The 21,709-nt window shown below is 61.3% G+C and overlaps 2 protein-coding genes across 2 annotated transcripts; one reads left to right on the forward strand and one right to left on the reverse strand.

Annotated features, from left to right (window-relative positions):
• Positions 1–406: 406 nt before the first annotated feature.
• ADAT3 (adenosine deaminase tRNA specific 3) lies at positions 407–3,588 on the reverse strand. The gene is made up of 2 exons (XM_048833906.2): positions 3,481–3,588; positions 407–1,524 (listed from the first exon to the last, which is right to left on the reverse strand). Exons 1-2 carry the CDS (start codon positions 3,515–3,517, stop codon positions 509–511), a joined length of 1,053 nt encoding a protein of 350 aa, XP_048689863.1. The 5' UTR covers positions 3,518–3,588; the 3' UTR covers positions 407–508.
• Positions 3,573–21,369, forward strand: LOC125628639 (dnaJ homolog subfamily C member 3). The gene is made up of 12 exons (XM_048833861.2): positions 3,573–3,718; positions 5,177–5,287; positions 5,626–5,750; positions 8,185–8,259; positions 8,630–8,773; positions 10,899–11,080; positions 11,301–11,420; positions 11,858–11,963; positions 16,765–16,885; positions 18,103–18,235; positions 18,801–18,949; positions 19,523–21,369. Exons 1-12 carry the CDS (start codon positions 3,610–3,612, stop codon positions 19,663–19,665), a joined length of 1,518 nt encoding a protein of 505 aa, XP_048689818.2. The 5' UTR covers positions 3,573–3,609; the 3' UTR covers positions 19,666–21,369.
• Positions 21,370–21,709: the final 340 nt, after the last annotated feature.

Here is a 21,709-nt window from a genome sequence, read left to right on the forward strand (position 1 = left end):
GTCTCTGAGTCGCAGTGGGGGCAGAACAGGGACGGCGCCGGGGGTGGAATGGGGGCAGGGCTGTGGGGTGGGGCAGAAAGGGTGGAAGGGGGAGGGGCTCCCCTTTCCCCATGACGCTGACTGAGCTCTCAGCCCCCCAGGGCCGCAGGGGGCTGAGAGTAACGAGTGGGGGCAGGGCCTCGGCCAGAAGGGGCAGGGCAGGGGGGGGGCTAGTCTCCCCCAGGGAAAGTGTCACCTGCCGCCCATGGTCCCTGGCAAACACAACCAGAACGGCACCGACTCCCCACCCACCCTGCAGCACGGACTGTCCCCCAGGAAGCCCCCCCCCCGTCCCTGGGGCAAAAGGGCACAGATTTGGTGGTCCACACGCCCCCAGAAACCAACACCCCCAGATCCCCATTAAAACAACTTTATTTAAAAAAAAAAACCCAAAACACCCCCCCCCCCATGAAGCTCGGCGTTTAAAACCAACGGCATAAAAACAAGCCCCCTAAAAAGACCCCCGCAGCTAGCGGGCAGCGGGCTCCTGGCCGAGGCGTTGGCATGGCCCCTGCAGGACGCCGCTGAAGACCTCGTAGCGGTGATTCAGATCTTGGCGGCCGTGGATGCGGTACCGGGTCCCCAAGGCCCCGTGCGGGGCGGACACGCCGTAAAAGACCCGCTGGATTCTGGAGTGGACCAGGGCCATGGCGCACATGGCACAGGGCTCCCGGGTCAGGTACAGGTCGTAACCGGTGCAGATGTAGGGGAGCCCGTTGCCAGGTTGAGGGCGCCCGTCCCGGGGCAGGAAGGAGCAGGCGGGATAGTCCCGGTAGTTGTAGGTCCCTCCGCCCTGGCCGCAGGCAACCAGGTCGATGCAGACCATGGTGGCGTGGAGCAGCGGGTGGAGGCCGTTCCGGCAGTCGTGCCCCACCGCCAGGACCCGCCCCGTGGCCGGGTCGACCACGGCGGCGCCCGCCGGCACCATCCCCAGCTCCGCCCCCCGGCACGCAGCACGGACGGCGTGCTCCATGTGAGCTTCCATGGCCGCCTTGTCCTGGGGCGTGAAGAGCCGCCCGGCCAGAGCCTGGCTGGTCCGCTTGTTCTCGTGGAAGGCCGTGGGCCAGTGCCGGGCGGCCTCCTCGAACTGGGGCCGGGTGAGGGGGGCCCGTGCCGGCACCCGCACCAGGAAGGGCTCTCCCAGGCCACGGAGGTCCACCCGCCCGTCCGGGAGCAGCTCCGCCAGGGCCGGCGAGGCGTCCGGCGAGGGGCCGGCCAGGCAGAGGAGCACCTCCAGCGGCCGAGTGCCCCCCGGCGCCCGCACGCGCTTCAGGTGGGGGAGCGCCGTCAGGGGGCGCGCGGCCGACAGCTCCCGCACCAGGCGGGACGTCTCGGTCCTGAGCAGCACGGGGGCGGCGTAGGCTGGGGTCAGCTCGACCTCCTGCGACTCCAGCTCGGGCAGGACCAGCAACGCCTCCCACGGGGGGTCCTCTGGCGCCTCCATCTTCCTGCGCTTGCAGTCCGGCTCCATCGCCCCACGGCCCGCTGGGGAGAGAGGGGAGGAGTTGGGGGGCGGGGGGAACGGCGTGGACACCGGGCTGCAGGGCCCCCAGCGCCGTATCCCGGGCCAGCCCCTCACTGCAGCCCGGGCCCCAGGATCCAGCCCCACTCATTCCTCAGGATCAGCCCCTAAACCTGGCCCTCCAGTGCTCCTGATTCAGGGTCGTGAGCAGGGGGCTTCTCCCCCCATCTCCTTCTCCTGGGACTCCCAGTCCCACAGACCCCCCCAGTTCCCCTTCCACACTTGGGGGAAGTCCGCAGCCCCAGAGATCCCACCCCCACTTTCAATGTAGATCTCCCAATGACTCCCCTCCACAAAAGGGGCTTTCCAGTGACCTCATCCTAGCCCCACAGGCCCCCTCCCCCTCCGCCCCTTTCACATAGGGGGCTGTCCTCTCCTGGCCCCACTGACCCAGCCCCCTTCTTTTCTTTCCCCTCCCTCAGACCCAGATGCCTCCACGCCCCTGCCCCCTAGATGTAGAGGGCTCCTCCTGAAAGACCCCAAACTACACACCCCTTCCCTTGTGGGGGCAGGGGACTGTCTCTCCCCTCAAGGCCTCCCCACCCACCCCCATAGATGGGGGCTCTTCAGATACCTCAACTTCCTCCCCAGCCACCCCTGTCCCTCCTCGGGGGGGGGGCTCATCTATGATCCCCCCTCCCTGGGAGGGACTCTCCCAATGAACCCCCCCGCCTTCTCCTTCATGGGGGGACTCCCCTCCCTCAGGCCTAATGATCCCATCCCAGGCACTCCCCCCCCCCATGCGGGGAGGCCCCTCAGGGACCTGCTCCCTGCCCCTTTCACGGGGGGGGGCTCCCCTCCTGCAATGACTCCCCTCCCCCTTCCCCACAACATGGGGGGTTTCCCCTCCCCCCACTAGGGGGCTCCCTGGGAAACCTCAACTTCCCCCTCCCAGCCCCCCAGAACCTCCCAGGATCTCCCCTCCCCCTCCAAGGACCCCTTGTCCCAGCCCCCCCGGATCCTCCCCTCTCAGCCCTCTAGGATCCCCCGTCCACCTCCAAGGACCCCTTGTCCCAGCCCCCCCCAGGGTCACCCCTCCCAGCCCCCCAGCACCCCCCCTCCAAGGACCCCTTGTCCCAGCCCCCCCAGGGTCCCCTCTCCCAGCCCCCCAGCACCCCCCTCCAAGGACCCCTTGTCCCAGCCCTCTCAGCCCCCCAGGACCCCCGCTCCAAGGACCCCTTGTCCCAGCCCCCCCCCAGGGTCCCCCCTCCCAGCCCCCCCCTCCAAGGACCCCTTGTCCCAGCCCCCCCAGGGTCCACCCTCCCAGCCCCCCAGCACCCCCCCTCCAAGGACCCCTTGTCCCAGCCCTCCCAGCCCCCCAGGACCCCCCCTCCAAGGACCCCTTGTCCCAGCCCCCCCAGGGTCCACCCTCCCAGCCCCCCCTCCAAGGACCCCTTGTCCCAGCCCCCCCAGCCCCCCAGGACCCCCCCTCCAAGGACCCCTTGTCCCAGCCCCCCCAGGGTCCCCCCTCATCCCAGCCCCCCTTGTCCCAGCCCCCCCAGGGTCCCCCCTCCCAGCTCCCCAGGGTCCCCCCTCCAAGGACCCCTTGTCCCAGCCCCCCCAGGGTCCCCCCTCCCAGGGTCCCCCCTTGTCCCAGCCCCCCCAGGGTCCCCCTTCCAAGGACCCTCTTTCCCCTCCCTCACCTGCCTCTCGCCCCCAGTCCCGGCCCCGCCCCCTGCCCCCGGTCCCTCGCGCCCATTGGCTCCCGGCGCCGCCCGTCTGCATAGGAGAGCATCCCGATTGGTCAACCGCGCCCGGCGGCGGGACGAGTGGGGGAGGGCCACGGGGGCCTGAGAGAGAGGGAGCGCGCGCGCGCGGAGCCGCGGTCCTCCGGGGCATAGAGAGCGGAGGCCAGCGCGCCCCCTCGCCCAGCGCCTCCCAGCCGGCGGGAGGGGCGAGCGGAGGAGCCGCGCCCGTACCATGGAGCCGGCCGGCCAGAGCGGAGGCGGCCACCATCGAGCGCGGCGGCCGGAAGGGCCCGGCGGAAGTGACGCCGCGGGCCGGAAGCGCGGCATGCGGAAGTGCAGGCCTGGCGCCGGAGCGCTGCCATGGAGCCCGGGCGGGGAGCCGGGCCGGGGCCGGGGCTGTGGCGCTGCGGGCGGCGGCTGCTCTGGGCCGCCTCCCTGCTCTGCGTCCTGCTGGACCTGCAGCTCCCAGGTAACCATGGCAACGCGCCGGAAGCGCCCCCTCCCGCCCGGCCACGCTTTAGCCCCGCCCCCCACGGCGGACCCAATGGCTCGCTTAGCCCCGCCCCTTTCTCCCTTGGCCCCGCCCCCTCGCCGCAGGGCCAGTCTCCTCCTAGCCCCCCGCCCCCTCCCTGCTGGCCCCGCCCCCTGGGCCGCTCGTAGCCCCGCCCCCACCGGGGCGACCACCCCACGTCTTAGCCCCGCCCCCTCCCTGCTGGCCCCGCCCCCCTGGGCCTCTCGTAGCCCCGCCCCCACCGGGGCGACCGCCGCACGTCTTAGCCCCGCCCCCTCCCATATGCCCCGCCCCTGAGCCGCTCGTAGCCCCGCCCCCACCGGGGCGACCACCCCACGTCGTAGCCCCGCCCCCTCCCTGCTGGCCCCGCCCCCTCCACCTTGATTCCACCCCTCCCTGCTCTCCCTTGCCCCCACCACCTACCAGCGGCTCTTTAGCTCCTCCCCTGGCTCCTCCCACCTGCTGCTGGCTCCGCCCCCTGGTGCTGCCCCCACCTGCAGAGAAGGGGAAGCCGGTGTGAAAAATCCGGGCGCCTACAAAAGCCCCCAGTATGGAGACTGTCCCTATCCAATCGGGACAGCTGGTCACCCTCGGGAAGCCAAACGCGGATGCCCCCCCAATTGTCAGGGAAAGGGCAGGGCCTGGAGAGTGGGGTGGGGTGGGGAGGAAGGGGGTCAGGAGAAAGGGGGTGGAGAAGGTGAGGGGGGTTACAAGGCCGGAGATGGAGGGGGTAGGGTTAGGAGAGTGGGGGTGGTGCTGGTGGGGAAGTGGGTGGGGTTGGAAACATGGGGGGGTGGTTGTGTGGCAGGGGGCAGGAGAGTGGGGGGTGGCTAGTGGGGAAGGAAAGTGGGGGTGGGGTTGTGTGGGAGGGGAGAGGGGCAGGAGAGTGGGGGTGGGGCTGGCGAGGAAGGCGAAGGGTCCCAAGACTGGGGGAGGTCAGGAGAGGGTGGATGAGCGACGGGGTGGGAAGGTGGCATCAAGGCAGGCAGGAAGGGGGCAAGACCATGAGAGTGGAGACTAGTGTAGAAGGGGATGGAGCTATGGCGGGAACTGGGCTGGGTGTGACAGGGCGGGGCCAGGAGAGTGGGGGTGGGGCTAATAGAAAGGGGGCGTGGCCAGGAACTTGGGGCGCGGGGCTAGCAGGAAATGGGCGGTTTTATGCTGCCTCGGGAAGGGGTGGAAGCATCTCCACTGCGGGGTTTCAAAAGGAGGCTGGGGAGCCACGTGTCTGGGATGGTTTAGACACCACAGATCCTGCCTCTTGGGAGAGCGTGTGACTAGGGGACCCCGTGAATGCTAGAGTGGTATTAAGTAGGGTGGTGTGTGGATCGGGGTCGGGGAGACGGGGATTTCAATGGGGCCCCCAGCCCTGACTCCCCTCTAACCAGTGAAGGTGAGACACTTTGTCCCCTACAGGTTTGCTGGCCTCCGGGCAGGCCGAGATCGAGAACCACCTGGAAATGGGGCGCAAGCTGCTGGCGGCCGGACAGCTGGCCGAGGCACTGTCTCATTACCACTCCGCCGTCGGTAAGTACGCGCGGTGGTGGGGAAAGGAGGGGATGTCACCAGCTAGCCAGGGAGCGCGTCGGACCAGAGCCACGCTAGCCTCCTCCACGCTCCCAGCTGCGTCAGGCGGGCACGGGGCATCGGGGGTGCCCAGGGGACAGTGGGCAGGAACTCAGCGCCAGGGCGGGGCGTTTGGCACAGAAGGACCTGCTGGGGAGAGCTGTGGGGCATTTGAATTCCCCACCTTTTGATCCTGTGTTCTCATATTCTGAGGACAGAGGCAGGGAGAACAAAGCTGGGCGGGGCTAGGAGATGGGGGGCGGGGCCAGGACTCCAGTAATATATTCTCCCCCCTGCAGAAGGCGACCCCAAGAATTACCTCACCTATTACAAGCGAGCGACCATCTACTTGGCCATGGGCAAGTTCCGCTCGGCGCTACCCGACCTGTCGAAGGCCATTGAGCTCAAGCCGGACTTCCTGGCCGTAAGTCCCACCCACTGTTCCCACTTCTGGCTCGCAGGGATATTAACTAATGGTAGATTACTTTTGCTGCCCCGTGCAGAGCGATGGAGGGGCCGCTGCCCTCCTGGGGGACGTGGCCGTGTCCCTTTTGAACCGGAGAATGCTTGGCCCTCCAAGGACGTTGTCACTTCTCCATGCGGAATAGCCCCCCTGGCTGCTGATCTGTTCCAGGCAGAGCTGGTCGGGAATTGCTCAATGGAGAATTTGTTTTGGTCCGAAAAAGCTGATTGGTTCTCAGCAGACAGAAAGTCACCCCAGGGTCAGGTCCCCGTTCCCATATCCCAGGCGAGTGGTCTCCCTGAAGGAATACTGACGTACTTACGCAAAGAAGGGAGAGTGGCTCTCCCCTGGGGGTCACAGCGCTCCACTCGGGGGTGGGAGACCCAGATTCGTAGATCCCAAGGCCGGAAAGGACCTCTCTGATCATCTAGTCTGACCGCCGGTGTAATAAACACCAGAGAACTGCCCCAAAATACTTCCGGGTTGAACTGCAGCAGCTTTCGTCGAGAAACACCCGATCGTGATTTAAACACGGCCGGGGTGGTCACTCTTCAAACACAGTAACCCTCACTGTGAAAAAAGTACGCCTTATTTTCCGTTTGAATTTGTCCAGCTTCACTATCCAGCCATCGGAGTTGGCTAGACCTTTTTCTCCTCGATGGAAGAGCCAGCTGTTCTCGCGTTCCTGTTCTCCACATTGGTGCTTATAAACTGTGATCAAGTCACCCCCTCATCTTCTCTTTATCAAGCTAAACAGATCAATCTCCCGCCGTCTCTCATTCTCAGGCATATTTCCCAATCTTTGAATCAAATTGTCCACGTCCTTCGGGAGTTGTGGAACCCTGCAGCTGGACACAGGATACCAGCAGCAATGGTCACCGAATACAGAGATAACATTACCCACGTGCTCCTACTCGAGATTCCCCTCTCGAATCTTTGGGCCGAAAACCGTGCAGATCGGGGACTCGAACCCAGGTCTCCCCCATCCCCTGCAATAGCTCTAACCACTAGGCATTGGCTATTCTGGGCTCTCTCTCTCTCTCTTTCTGCCTGAGCTCAGACACAGCTGTTCAGAATGATTCCCTGCCAGCTCTGAGCTGCCAAAGCTGGTTCAAAACCGGCTCGGCTGGATGCGTGTTGACACAAAGATGTAAATAGAATTGCCATTCTCCTTTTGTGGCCAAAACAAGGTAGTTAAGGCGCATGACTGAGGGAGCTCGGTGGATTCGCCCGACTGCCTCCCAGCTGCGCCTGAGGCCAGTCCCGGCCTTTTTCTGCGCCTCAGTTTCCCTCTCTGGGGCTAATGACAAGCCCCGCCCGGGATTAACCAGGGTCTGTGAACTGCTTTGGTATGCTGGAAGTGCAACAGGGAGCGCCAGCGAAAATTTACAAATCATATTGGTCCTGAAAATCTGGCTGCCTATTCTTCTTCTCCCTCATGGCGCTGAGTCTCAGGGCCCAGGGCAATCGATTTGGGCGGCAGGCCTAAAAGTTGCAGGGCAGACATGCAGGACCTGAGAGCCAGGGCTCCAGCCTAACCTCGAGTGTCTACACTCCAGTGTTGAGCCCCGCGAGTCAGCTGACCTGGGCTGTGCCGTGGGTCATTGATTGCAGCGTATATGGACCCTGCGAGAAAGTGGCTGGTTCTGATTTAAAAAGTCACTTCAGCCAGATTTCTTTATTTATTTTTTTTAAAGGTAAGAATGTCCCTAAAAACCTAGCTCGCGGGTTCTCAAACTGGGGGTCACGAGGCTATTACAGGGAGGTTGCGAGTTGCCAGGCCCATGCGTGTTTGGGCCTCCGGCTGCCAGCCACATGCGGGGCTGCCAGCCCGAGCCCTTCCGAGCTGGGTGATCGGAGAGCAGCAGCTGCTTGCCAGGCGCCCAGCCCTAAAGGCAGCACCAACCCCCAACAGCAACGCAGAAGTAAGGGTGGCATAGTACGGCGAGAGTGGGGTCTTCACAGCCTGAAATATTTTCAAAGGGAGTCCCAGCAAAAAAAAAATTTTGAGAACCCCTGCCACATCACCCTGTGCCTCAGTTTCCCCAACCGGTAAAACAGGGGCAATGACGCTGAATCTCCTTTGGAACGTGCTCTGAGCTCCACAGATGAAAAGCGCTAGGTCTGAAACGTTAGATAGCCTTGACTTTTCCATGCCACGTAGGCTCATCCCCCGGATGCTTTAGGAAACCTCCCCCAGGAACTGAACTTTGCACATCCGTTGTGGCGGCCATTAAGGCCCCGATTCGGCGACGCACTTCAGCGAGAGTGCTGCCTTTTGCAACTGACCGGGCTTAAGCTTTAAGGACTTTGCCTCCATCGACGGCACTGATTTGAATCTGCCGTTGCCGGAGTCTCTCACCCTGGGAATCTGCTCTCTCTCTCTCCTCTCCAGGCCAGGCTGCAGAGGGGCAGCATTCTCCTGAAGCAGGGCAACACGGAGCAGGCCAAGCAGGACTTTGAAGCTGTGGTGAGTGCCGGGAGAAGGGACCCCTCGTGAGAGGCGTGGGAATGGAACCTCTTGGAGTAGGGGGGTCAGCGACTGGAGCCCAAGGCGGCTCTGCCGGATCTCAGCAATTGTCCTGACTTTGCTGCTTTGCGTTGGATAACATCGCCCTTCCCTGCCGTGGCATCCCCACTCACCCTCCTGTGCGGTCGGTCCGAGCACAGCTGGGAAGATGTTCTCTGCGCTGGGGGTCGCGGGTCCAGCTGGCCGCCTTTCTGTCCCCGAAGGACACTGGCTGGGGGATCCTCCCCGTTTGTCGAAGGGCTCCCTCTAGGCCTCCACCAATCCTTGTTGGTTTTTTCCCCCCTCTGCTTCCCCCTTCCCGCCCCCGCAGCTGCAGAGCGATCCCAGCCACAAGGAGGCTCAGAGCCAGCTAGCCAGACTCACCGAGCTGGAAGTGTCCATGCAGGAGGCCCGGGCAGCCTATCAGAGGACAGACTACGCGGGAGCCATCCGCATCCTGGAGCGAGCTGTCGAGGTATCTGTCAGAAGAGGGGGTTGTCCCCCTCCGCGGGGATCACGCCGTCTCTGAGAGCAGGGGAGAGCATCTCTCAGTCTCACAGGGACGCTGCCGGCCCGAGCTGTTCAGCCAAGCTGCTGTGACCAGTGGTCCTTCGTAACCTGGTTGGGCTTGTAACGATGCTGGTTCGGGCGGGAGTGCCAATTCAGGGCAAATTGCTTAGCTGGGCAGTTACAGCCCCAGGCTGGGGTTTCTGGGCACACCAAGGCAAAGACAACCAGCCAGCCAGAGAGGACTTTGGTTTTACCCCACTGGCTAACCACAAGTCACACTAGCAATTCCCTTAGACACTCCAGTTTCCCAGTATCCCCACCAGTGCCCCTCATTATGGGGACAAATGGTTATGAAAACCAATACTCCAGTAAAAGAAAAAAGGTTCCCTCGATCCCAGAGGACCAAGCCCCAGACCCAGGTCAATGTACAAATCAGATCTTACCCACAAATCACACTGTGGCCAATCCTTTAGAATCTAAAATCTAAAGGTTCATTCATAAAAGGAAACAAGATAGAGATGAGAGCCAGAATTGGTTACATGGACTCAATGACAGACAGTAATGGCCAAGTTCTTGGTTCAGGCTTGTAGAAGTGATGGAATAAACGGCAGGTTCAAATCCCGTCTCTGGAGAACATCTCCACCTGGGATGGGTCTTTCAGTCCTTGGTTCAGAGCTTCCGTTTGTAGCAAAGGCCCTCCAGAGGTCGGAAGCAAGATTGGAGACCAGATGGGGGAGCTGCAGCAGGTCTTTATAGTCTCTTGCCGTGTGGTCTGTCTTTCTTTGTCCCAAAGACAAGCTGTCCAGCCCATGGCCTGGAAACATCTCAGAGTACCTGTCCATAGGCAGGTCCCTGCCTGCCTGGCTGAGTCCCCAGGCGTGTCTGCCTTCTCTCAATGGGTCAGTTGTATCTCTGATGGTCCTTAATGGGCCGTCCAGCAGGCTAGGCCGAGCTGACACCAACTTGTCTGGGCTGTCCCCCAGAAGCACAGCACAAGTTTGAAATACAGACAGTATAGAGCCAATATTCATAACTTCAACTACAAAAATGATACCTACATATAGACAGCATAATCCTGACCAGCAAGCCATTACCTTGTCTTAGACACCTCATCTGACTCCCTTTATATAAGATTTGGTGCCATTACAGGACCTTGGTTGCAACAATGTTCTCTATGGTCCCAGGTTATGCCAATAATGTCACAGGGCTACACCCCCCCCCCCCCCCATGCTGCACTCTCAGGGCAGGAAGGCAGGTGCATCATGGACGTTTGTCGTTCAGCAGCCTCCGGTCCCCACACAACCCGCTTCACCTCTGTAGGCCAGGGCTTCCCGGCTGGACTACATCTCCCATGATGCACAGCCATGGACTCCCATGATGCATCCCCTCATGCTCCGTGATATCTGCCCCGGGAGCCTGGTCTGTAGAAGTGAACGGGAACATAAATCACTCAAACTACATCTCCCGTGGTCCATGGTGCTCTTCCCTCTTGGAGAGGGAAGGGGGGGGCATGTTGGGAGTCCCTGGCTGCGGTGCATCATGGGAGATGTGGTCCAGCCAGGAAGCCTGGCCCGGAGCAGAGAATGGGGAGATGAGGCACCCGACTTACAATTCCCCGGGGCAATGCGGCAGCATTTCCAATTGCAGCTCCAGATTCAGTCCCACGTCTGCTTACAGCAGCCTGGGCTGGCTGAGGCCTTGCGCCGGAGCTTGGAGCGGTGGAGGAACACCCGGGCCGATGGTGCAGCAAGGTTAGGGGACGGGGGGGTGGCCGAGGCTAGGAGTATCGGGTGTTGAGCTTGAAAGTACGAATGTGAAACCATAGAGATCTTCGGTTCCCCTGCCGCCACCTTAAAAAGCCAGAGGGATCTTGAACAAAGGAGCTGGCGGTGGGTCCCCCTGAACCTTGCCTCAGTTTCCCCTCTCTGGTGGAAGCCGGCGCACCATAAAGCCCCCTTTCCTAGGGTGCATTTATCGTTGAAAATGCAGGTCGCTGTCACTCCGGGCGGGGTCCAGCCCCCTCCTCGGGCCAATGCTGGTTCGCACCCGGCACCTCGCCTCACCTTTCTCGTTTGCTTCCTTGGGCGCAGATCTCCCCGTGGGCCCCCGAGGCCAAGGAGCTGCGCGCCGAGTGCTATCTCCTGCTGGGCGACTACGGCAAGGCCATCCTGGACCTGAAACCCACCACCAAGCTCCGCGCCGACAACCGGGCAGCTTTCCTTAAGCTCAGCCAGCTCTACTACGGCCTGGGGGAGCACGAGGAGGCCCTGGCGTGAGTTGGGGGGGCACCAGGCGGTGCTGGCAGGGGTGCGGGATGTCTGGGGGGGTGGACAAGGAACCTCCCCCCACCAGGCCACCTTGAATCCCTGCCCTGGAGGTGCCAGGCTTTGACTCCGAGCCCCGCCCGTGTGCGCTGGGATCTTGGGGGGTGGGGGACCCCCGCATCTCCAAGACAACCCTGCCCCACCTATACCCCTCTCTCCGCTCCCCAGGCAGGTGCGTGAATGTCTCAAGCTGGATCAGGACGACAAGGCGTGCTTTGCCCACTACAAGCAGGTCAAGAAGCTCTCCAAGCAGCTGGAGTCGGCCGAGGAGCACGTCCAAGCGCAGAGGTGACGGCCGTGCCCCCTCGCTCTCTGCCACCCGCTTCCCATAAAGCCGGGGGCCATGAGAGGCTGGGTCCTCCCAGCCGGGTGTGCCGTGGCACTCGTAGGCCTCTAGGGGGCATGCTGGGAGTAGTGGAGGGGCTGAGATGCAGCTACCTCTGGGGTGGGACATGGGGGGCTCTTTATACAGGGATCCCCTGCCCAGCTCTGAGATGCAGCCATCTGTGGAGTGGGGCGCGAGGGCTGGTTAAACCGGAATCCTGGGGGCAGGCGGGTATTCTGGGATCTCTTCCACTGCCCCTTTCCCCTGGAAGCCTCGCCTGGCTCGAGGTCTGGCATGTTTTGGGTGCTCCAGAGTCGTCTGCTGGTGCCAGCCCTGAGTTTGGCCCCTTTTGCCCGTTGGAGCCCCGCCGGCGGGTGACATGTGCCGTTCCTGGGGACAGGTACGAGGAAGCCATCGACAAGTATAAAGCGGCCATGAAGACGGAATCGCAAGTGGAAGTTTACATCATCAGGGCCAAGGCCCGCATCTGTCACTGCCTCTCCAAGGTGAGCCCGGCCTCGCGCCAGCATCCGCCCTGCACGCTGCCAGGAGAGCCGGTAGGAGACACACACAACGGGGTTGGGACGGCCGTACATACGCAGACTCCTCGCCCAGTGCTGAGATGCAGCCACCTCTGGGGTGGGGCGCTGGGGCTGTGTACACACGGATTCCTCTTCCCTTGCTGGGATGCAGCCACCTCTGGGGTGGGGCGCAGGGGCTGCGTACACACAGATTCCTCGCCCGGTGCTGAGATGCGGCCACCTCTGGGGTGGGGCGCTGGGGCTGCGTACACACGGATTCCTCGCCCGGTGCTGAGATGCGGCCACCTCTGGGGTGGGGTGCTGGGGCTGCGTACACACGGATTCCTCGCCCGGTGCTGAGATGCGGCCACCTCTGGGGTGGGGCGCTGGGGCTGCGTACACACGGATTCCTCGCCCGGTGCTGAGATGCGGCCACCTCTGGGGTGGGGCGCTGGGGCTGTGTACACACGGATTCCTCGCCCGGTGCTGAGATGCAGCCACCTCTGGGGTGGGGCGCTGGGGCTGTGTACACACGGATTCCTCTTCCCTTGCTGGGATGCAGCCACCTCTGGGGTGGGGCGCTGGAGCTGTGTACACACGGATTCCTCGCCCGGTGCTGAGATGCAGCCACCTCTGGGGTGGGGCGCTGGGGCTGCGTACACACGGATTCCTCTTCCCTTGCTGGGATGCGGCCACCTCTGGGGTGGGGTGCTGGGGCTGTGTACACACGGATTCCTTGCCCGGTGCTGAGATGCGGCCACCTCTGGGGCGGGGCGCTGGGGCTGTGAACACACGGATTCCTCGCCCGGTGCTGAGATGCGGCCACCTCTGGGGTGGGGCGCTGGGGCTGTGTACACACGGATTCCTCTTCCCTTGCTGGGATGCAGCCACCTCTGGGGTGGGGCGCTGGGGCTGTGTACACACGGATTCCTCGCCCGGTGCTGAGATGCGGCCACCTCTGGGGTGGGGCGCAGGGGCTGTGTACACACGGATTCCTCGCCCGGTGCTGAGATGCGGCCACCTCTGGGGTGGGGTGCAGGGGCTGCGTACACACGGATTCCTCGCCCGGCGCTGAGATGCGGCCACCTCTGGGGTGGGGCGCTGGGGCTGCGTACACACGGATTCCTCGCCCGGTGCTGAGATGCGGCCACCTCTGGGGTGGGGCGCTGGGGCTGTGTACACATGGATTCCTCGCCCGGTGCTGAGATGCGGCCACCTCTGGGGTGGGGCGCTGGGGCTGCGTACACACGGATTCCTCGCCCGGTGCTGAGATGCGGCCACCTCTGGGGTGGGGCGCTGGGGCTGCGTACACAAGGATTCCTCGCCCGGTGCTGAGATGCGGCCACCTCTGGGGTGGGGCGCTGGGGCTGCGTACACACGGATTCCTCGCCCGGTGCTGAGATGGCAGGGGCGGCAGGGACACACACAGAGCAAGGCCCGTCCCCTGCGGCAGGGACACACACACACACACAGAGCGGGGCTCATCCCCTCCAGCAGGGGGCGGCAGGGACACACAGCGCAGGGCCCGTCCCCTCCAGCAGGGGGCAGAGAGAGCCCAGCCCAGAGCCTGCACCCGACACCTGCGTTCCGTGTCAAGGGGCGTGGTGGAGGTCTGTGATTGATTGGATCTAAGCCCCACCCCCTGCTGGCAATCGGGTAGATAAGGACGAGGCCCGCAGCAAATTCTTTTGCATCCTTCCCAAAACCACAGGCTGGCTCCGAGCCGAGCGTCCGGGAGGAAGCAGGGTCTCTGCCGTTGCTCCCGAACACCCCTGTCCCGCGCTCGGTGGGCCTGGCTCTGGATGCTCCTGCCTGGGGTTAGAGCTGGTCCGAAATCGGGGATTATTTTCCTGCTGAAAAATTAGACGTTTTTCCCCCCCTGAGTGTCGGCGGCTGAAATTGTGCTGGTTTTCCGACGGAAAATGCAAAATATCCTAGGAAAGGAGACACTCGGCCTGCCAAAATACCCCGCAGTGTTCTCGTGGAGGGTTTCACGGGTTCACAGGTTGTGCCCACACTTGGGCCCCGTGCGGTCCGTGGGGGGGACCCCCTTCAGTGAAACAGCCCTTCTCGGGGCTCCACTCTCTCTCAGGGGTTAAGCAGTATTCTTGTCAGCAAGTTAAGGAAGTATGGGCTGGAAGAATGCACTATAAGGTGGGTAGAAAGCTGGCTAGATTGTCGGGCTCAACGGGTAGTGATCAATGGCTCCATGTCTAGATGGCAGCCGGTGTCAAGTGGAGTGCCCCAAGGGTCAGTCCTGGGGCCGGTTTTGTTCAATATCTTCATAAATGATCTGGAGGATGGTGTGGATTGCACTCTCAGCAAATTTGCGGATGATACTAAACTGGGAGGAGTGGTAGATACGCTGGAGGGGAGGGATAGGATACAGAAGGACCTAGACAAATTGGAGGATTGGGCCAAAAGAAATCTGATGAGGTTCAATAAGGATGAGTGCAGAGACCTGCACTTAGGACGGAAGAACCCAATGCACAGCTACAGACTAGGGACCGAATGGCTGGGCAGCAGTTCTGCGGAAAAGGACCTAGGGGTGACAGTGGACGAGAAGCTGGATATGAGTCAGCAGTGTGCCCTTGTTGCCAAGAAGGCCAATGGCATTTTGGGATGTATAAGTAGGGGCATAGCGAGCAGATCGAGGGACGTGATCGTTCCCCTCTATTCGACATTGGTGAGGCCTCATCTGGAGTACTGTGTCCAGTTTTGGGCCCCACACTACAAGAAGGATGTGGATAAATTGGAGAGAGTCCAGCGAAGGGCAACAAAAATGATTAGGGGTCTGGAACACATGAGTTATGAGGAGAGGCTGAGGGAGCTGGGATTCTTTAGCCTGCAGAAGAGAAGAATGAGGGGGGATTTGATAGCTGCTTTCAACTACCTGAGAGGTGGTTCCAGAGAGGATGGTTCTAGACTATCCTCAGTGGTGGAAGAGGACAGGACAAGGAGTAATGGTCTCAAGTTGCAGTGGGGGAGGTGTAGATTGGATATTAGGAAAAACTTTTTCACTAGGAGGGTGGTGAAACACTGGAATGCGTTACCTAGGGAGGTGGTAGAATCTCCTTCCTTAGAGGTTTTTAAGGTCAGGCTTGACAAAGCCCTGGCTGGGATGATTTAACTGGGAATTGGTCCTGCTTCGAGCAGGGGTTGGACTAGATGACCTTCTGGGGTCCCTTCCAACCCTGATATTCTATGATTCTATGATTCTAAGCCCCTCCGCCTCCTGGAGCCGCACCTCTCCGAGCCTCAGCACGCCTGTTTCTCGCCGTGGGCCCCCCTCTTCTGTCCTCTGGCCCCCTCTGGCTGGAACCGGCTGGTCAGGTCACTGGGGCCCTCTCTCCGCAGCCCATTGTCCTCCCATGGGCCAGAACCGGCTGCGACTCCCGAGCTGGGCCTCCCAGTCACCAGTCGCTGGGGTCTCCATTCTCCAGGGTCCCAAGTTCCCTCGCCGGTCCTGTGTCCCAACAAACTCCCTCTCCCATCCCCTCGGTAAACCAGCAACACCCAGGGAAACTGAGTCCCACCCACTCGGCATGCAAACCGTAGGAAAAACAAGGAAACTCCCCAGTTCGTCACAGAGGGGGAAAGTTTTGCTGGCCAATGATCCAGGAGCCCTACTTGTGGTTGACGGGCTGGACTGGGAATCAGAACTCCTGGGTTCGATTTCTGGTGCTGCCGCAGACTCGCTGCGTGACGGAGCGGGAGTCGCCGAAGGCAACGCGGTCGAAAGCTGCTGTGTGATTGACCCACCCCAAGGGGACTGAATACAAACTCGGAATCAGGGGTAGCCCTGTTAGCCTGTAGCCACAGAAACAAGGTGCCACCGGACTCCTCGTCTTTTTGAACACAAACTCGTCACCTTTGAAAACGGTGCCTTGAATTTGCGTGCCTCAGTTTCCCTCGGTGAAATGGGGAGAAATGACCCTTCCCTGCATTGCAGCGGGGCCGGGGAGGGTGGACCTCCAAATGCATGCAAGCAGCTGGCCCAGCCCAGCTCTCTAGGGACCGCGAGTGCACTAGTGGGCTTGGGCGGGAGGGAAGGCACGTTCGTTTGAGTTTGCAAGGCAGCGACGGCAGGACGGGAGAGGAAGCGCAAACCCCTTGCCAGCTCGGGGGGAGGCAGGGACCGTTCACACCGGCACGGGGCTGGGGTTGGAACTTGTGGGCGCAATCTCTGTGTCTGTCTCCCCCCAGGCACGCCGGGACGCCCGCGTTTCCCAGCGTAAGACCCCCTGCACCGCAATGCAGCGGTGCCCACGCTAGGGGCTCCCTCTGTGGCTAATGCAGCTAGATTAATACCCGCGGGGTGTGGAGGTCTCACGCCCACCAGAGCAGACCTACGGGAGAGGGGGCAGTTGTGGAGAGAACAGTGGGTGTGTGTCTGGGGAGGGGGCAGCCCGTGCCCAGAAGGGGGCAATGGGGGACGTCCTGGAGACGGTGGGGAGGGGGGGGCACATATCCCAGAAGGTATGGGGCGTGTCTGGGAGGGCTAATGGGTCACATCCCAGAGAGGATGGGAGGACATATCTCAGAGAGTGTGGGGCATAGGTCTCGGGGCCAGTGCGGGGTGTCCTGGAGATGGTGGGGGTGCATGTCTGGAGGAGGGCAGTTGCGCCCATCCCAGAGAGCATGGTGGGGGGGGCGGTCAGTGGGGTGTGTCCCAGAGAGGCTGGGGTTTGCCCCGGGCAGCGGGGATTGGGGTGCAGTAATCTAGAGGGGCGGAACAGCCCCTCGGCCGCAGCCTGACCCACCTCTCTCCCCCGCAACCCGGCAGAGCAAACGGCCCCAGGAAGCCATCGACGTGTGCACGGAGGCTCACCAGCGGGACCCACGCAACATCTTCATCCTGCGTGACAGGGCCGAGGCCTACATCCTCAACGAGGAGTTCCAGCAAGGTAGGGCGCGGCCGGCCGGAGGTCTTCGCCCGGCGGCCGGCCCGAGCGAGAGCAGCCCGGTCACCGGCCCTTCCTTTGGGGAACCTTCAGGAGACTGGAGCAGGGCCAGCTCGAGAGCCGGGCGCCCTCCCCGCATTCAACCCGTGCGGTCTCGCCCCGTCCTCCCAGCCACCCGCGATGCTCTGGCCACAGCCCTCGGGGAAGGCTGGCAGGCGGTGCGGCCTAGCGGCTTGAGCACTGCCCTGGGGGTCGGGGCTCCTGGGCTCTATCCCAGGCCGGGGACAGGAGTGGCGTCGAGGGGGTTAGAACGGGGCGGGTCTGGGAGTCCGGACTCCTGGGTTCTGTCCCAGCTCTGACAGGAAGGTGGGGTAGGGCCAGTGTGTCTGGGGGCATATCCTGGAGGGGGGGGGGTGCATGTCTGGGAGCCAGGACTCCTGGGTTCTAGATCAGCTGTGAAGGGGAGCGGTGTGGTGTATAGTGCGTTCGAGTGGGAGGGGTATTTTTGTCTATATTTTTCAATGGAAAATTTAAAAAGAAAAATTGGCAGAAATCGAGATGAAAACTGGTACCTCCTGGGTGAGGTAGTTCTGGGGCTGGGGGCCCTTGTCGGACTACATAGCCCATGATGCTCTGCAGTCATCCCTTGCGGAGACAGGAGGGATCGCCTCCTGGGAACTGTAGTTCGGGTTCCTTATGAGTCTGGGGTGCCCGGTTAAAGGACATCTCCCACGGCCCACACCACAGTCTTCCAGATGGGCAGTGGGGCATGGCGGGAGCTGTACTGGGAGGTGTCCTGCTCCCCTCGTTCTCTCTGGGATGGGCCCCCGGGACAGACTCCGCCTTCCATGAGACCCCTCTGCCAGGGGCTCCCATGATGCACCGTTGCGGCTCAGCAAGAGGAGAGGCCACGGTGCATCGTGGGAGTGTACCTCATGCCCTCTGTTGGGCTGCATCTCTCACGATGCGCCATGACCGCCGCTTTTGGAGAGGCAGTGCCCAAGGGAACTCTGTCGCTGTGGTGCATCTTGGGAGCTGTAGTTCCCCGGGGGCAGCCCAGCCCACAGAGGAGAACCAGGCTCCCGAGGCGCCCGGACTACAAGCCCCAACAGCGGCGCGTGCCTGGCAGTCGGCCGCGACGGCTCTGGGCTGGTTCCTCGGCGAAGGGCGCCGTGCGGGAATTCGGGGCACGGCGTGAGGCAGCTCTGCTTGGTTCACAGCGGTGGAGGATTACCAGGAGGCCAAGGAGTTTGACGGGGAAAACGAGGAGGTGAAGGAGGGGCTGGAGAGAGCCCAGAAGCTGCTGAAGCAGTCAAAGAAACGGGACTACTACAAGATCCTGGGGATCCGGAGGTGGGTGTCATTTCCCAGGCGGGGGTTTGAACCAGCAGGATGGGATCTCCCCAGCCAGACCCCAGGGCTGCCCGGAGCCCTCAGGGGGCTTGTGGGACCCACCCCCCAACGGGAAGGCATTTGAGGACCCCCGGGCCATGAGGAAGTGGGGATCGGTACGACGGAGCCCAGAGTTTCACTTTATTTCCAGTCTGAATTTTGTCCCGCTTCAACATCCAGCCGTTGGTTCTTCGACCTTTGTCTGCTAGATCAAAGAGCCCGGTTTCTATGCCCCATGCAGGTCCTTCTAGCCTGCGATCAGGTCCCCTCCCGCTTCACCTTCTCGGTGTTAGCCTAAACAGACTGAGCGGGCTATAAAGCGTGGAGGCTTTTCAGTCCTTTCATCATTCTTGTGGCCCTCCCCTCCGGTTTGTCAACGTCCTTGTGGAACCGGGGACCCCAGAACTGGATTCTCCGGTGGCCTGGCTAGTGTAGACAGGGCCCCTGCTTGGCCCATCCGCCGGTGCCACCCCGCCCCCCATCCGCTGCCGTGTTCTTACACCACCTGCTTGGCCCCCACCCCCAGGAACGCCAACAAGCAGGAGATCATCAAGGCCTACCGGAAGCTGGCCCAGCAATGGCATCCCGACAACTTCCAGTCCGAGGACGAGAAGAAGGAGGCGGAGAAGAAGTTCATCGACATCGCAGCCGCTAAAGAGGTCCTGACAGACCCAGGTAAGGCCCGGCCGGGGGTGGACGAACAGACGGGCTGGTGCGTGGAGTGCCCGGGACTCACCCAAGAGCCCCTGGCATAGCTACCCTCCGAGGGCCACGTGGTCCCACAGTGTCTCCGAGACTGGGCCCCTGTTTCCCACCGGGGCTCTCAGCACATCAGACTCCCGAGAGGGGCTTTTCCTGCTCAGGGAGCCCCAGAGACAGCGAAGCCAGGCAGAAGCCGTCAGTCACCTGGCACAGAGCGCTGGGCGGTGGTCGGGTTAGTGGGGACAAGCCAAGAAAGAGTTCCTATAGGCGGAGACACCCTCCCCGGAGAAATCGCATTCTCCTGGGGCCCTGTGTCGGTCTCTCTGTATGTTCTTGGTCCCCCCTTAGTCCCCAGACACACCCGGGCTGCCTCTCCTTTGGGGGTTGATGTCTGGCCACAGGTGCCCACTCCGGGGCTGGAGCATCCCCTTAGTGCCCTGGGAGAAGTGATCTCTTCCCAGCCAGTGGGGAGCAATGCCTAGTGGGTAGGCGCAGGTCCTAAACGTTACCCCGAATCCCCTGCTTCACCACGCCTTTCCCTTCCAGACATGCGGCAGAAGTTTGACTCCGGAGAGGACCCCTTGGACCCCGAGAACCAGCAAGGGGGGGGAGGGCACCCCCACCAGTGGCCTTTTGAGTTTAACCCCTTCGGCTCTGGCAATTTTCACTTCAAATTCCACTTCAATTAGCTCGGGGCGGGAGGAAGAGCTCCGGACTGCGCGTCGAGGGGAGACAGGGGCTGATGGTCTCTCCTGTAGACTCCTGCACGGGCCCCGGAGTCGCCTCCCACTCATCGTGTCAAATGTGTCCTGCCACGTTTCTTTCTGGCCTGGGAACGGGGGCATTTACTTTCCCCGTGACCTGCAGAGAGGTAGAGAATGAGATGGTTTTGCCGCCTCTCTATGGTGTCTCAAGAAGGCCTGCGAGGATCTCTCTTTCTATGCTGAATTTCCCGGAGAACTAATTGGATTCTCTCCGTCTGTGCATCCCATCTTCGGCCCTGGAGCGAGACATGCACCTAGCCCCCCATGCTTTCCCTTCATCCAGCTGGGCATCAGTTTGAATTCCGATCCTCTCAATCTCTTCTCGTCTGTGGTGTGCGACGGCTAACGCCCAAGGCACGCTTAGGAGAAAAGCGGTCTGCGCTGAAGGTTCGGCGCGAGGGTTGATTGGAAATTGCCCATCAAAAGGAGAATTATTGGCCCCGGGCGTGACTGGGGTGTCTGCCACAGGGAAACTTTTTGGGAAATGCGTCGGCCTTTGGTTGGAAAAACAAACGCATGCCTCAAAAATGAAAAATTTTCAATTTGGACTCATGGGAGTTGTCATTCAGGGGGCTTCATGCCTCCTGTGGGCTTGGCCTGCCTCTCCAGTAATGCAGCAGGGGCTCCCATACTGCACGGAGGCAGTGGTGCATCATGGGAGATGTAGTCCAGCCAGGGCATCTGGGCTACAGACCAGAAAGGGGGCACGAGGTGCCCGAACTACATCCCCCATGAAGATGTCAGCACGTCCGAGTCAAAAATCGGTCGGCTTTTGAATTTTCGCTAGGAAATTGAAATTGTCCTGCAGGAAAATTGAGACAAAACCACTTTTTTATTTCTTCATTTTTTTTGAGATTTTTCTTATACCCGTCTCCCTTTTTTCCAAGCCCACCCCCATCACGTCTTCGGGGGGCTGAGAGAGCACGGGACCCCCAGAGCTGACCTCCAAGGAGCCCTGTAAAGCAAGTGAAAGCCAGCCAGCCATTTCTGCTCGATGTGTGTGGTTTACAAACCAATCAGAGTCCTTTGGGGGAAAAATATGTGCTGGATTATTTATTAGTATTTTTTTAATGAACCAAAAAAAGCCTTTTTTCCCCCTAAGAAAATCTCCCTTGCACAGTGATGAGCTCTTGGTGAAAACTCACCCAAATTCCTGGAAAACCGGCTCTTTCCTGATATATTTTTCACAGAGAAACAAAATTTGTTTCCCCGTCTTGGCAAAACCCCTCCCAGGCCTTTGCGTAGCTAAAAAAAGACCTAACCCCGCTAATGTTTCCCTTTTCCGCATCCCTTTCGGTGGGCTAAGCGGTTCTTTACTCCTGGCTGTACGAGGACTCTGTTAATTTCTGTCAGGGCTGATGAAAGGCCAAGCAGGAAATTTAATTCGGTTAACGATCATTCCCACCCTCCGTGCTGCTTGCTCCCGCCCCCCTCTGGCTGGTAACAGTGCAGTCGGTCCCGCTGACGTTTTATAACTGACCTGGATTCATTTTCTCCCCCGTTGGCTCTTTTAGAGATACGATTTTTAACATTGATTTCGTTTCAGGAGTGGGTTGTAATCATTGCACGGGCAAGGGGTGGCAGGCGCCGCCCCCGAGGTTGGGATTAAAGTTCATATTGCAAACAGGGTCCCATTTTCCCTTTCCCTCTTTGGGCTCAGGCCTGCTCGAGCTGGGATGAAAGAGGAGGAACGGAGGTTTGCTTCTTTATGGAGGCCTGAAAGGGTTAACTTTGGTAATCTTAGTAGCCTCCAGGCTCTGGTGTCTTTTTCCTGCAAGGGGGTGGGGAGGTGTGATGCTGGTTGTGACTTTCTGGCTCTGCCTGGCCCAGGGGGAAGGGTAGCTCTTTAACGCCGAGAACTTTTCTCCCACCTGTGTGTTAGGCCTTGGAGTTAGTCGTTGGCATGAAACAGGCCTGCCCCCCTCCCAAGTACGGGGTTAGAGGCCCTGACCAAGATCTGCAAACGGGG

The sequence above is a fragment of the Caretta caretta genome, chromosome 28, assembly GCF_965140235.1.
Source record: "Caretta caretta isolate rCarCar2 chromosome 28, rCarCar1.hap1, whole genome shotgun sequence".
Lineage (NCBI taxonomy): Eukaryota > Metazoa > Chordata > Testudines > Cheloniidae > Caretta > Caretta caretta.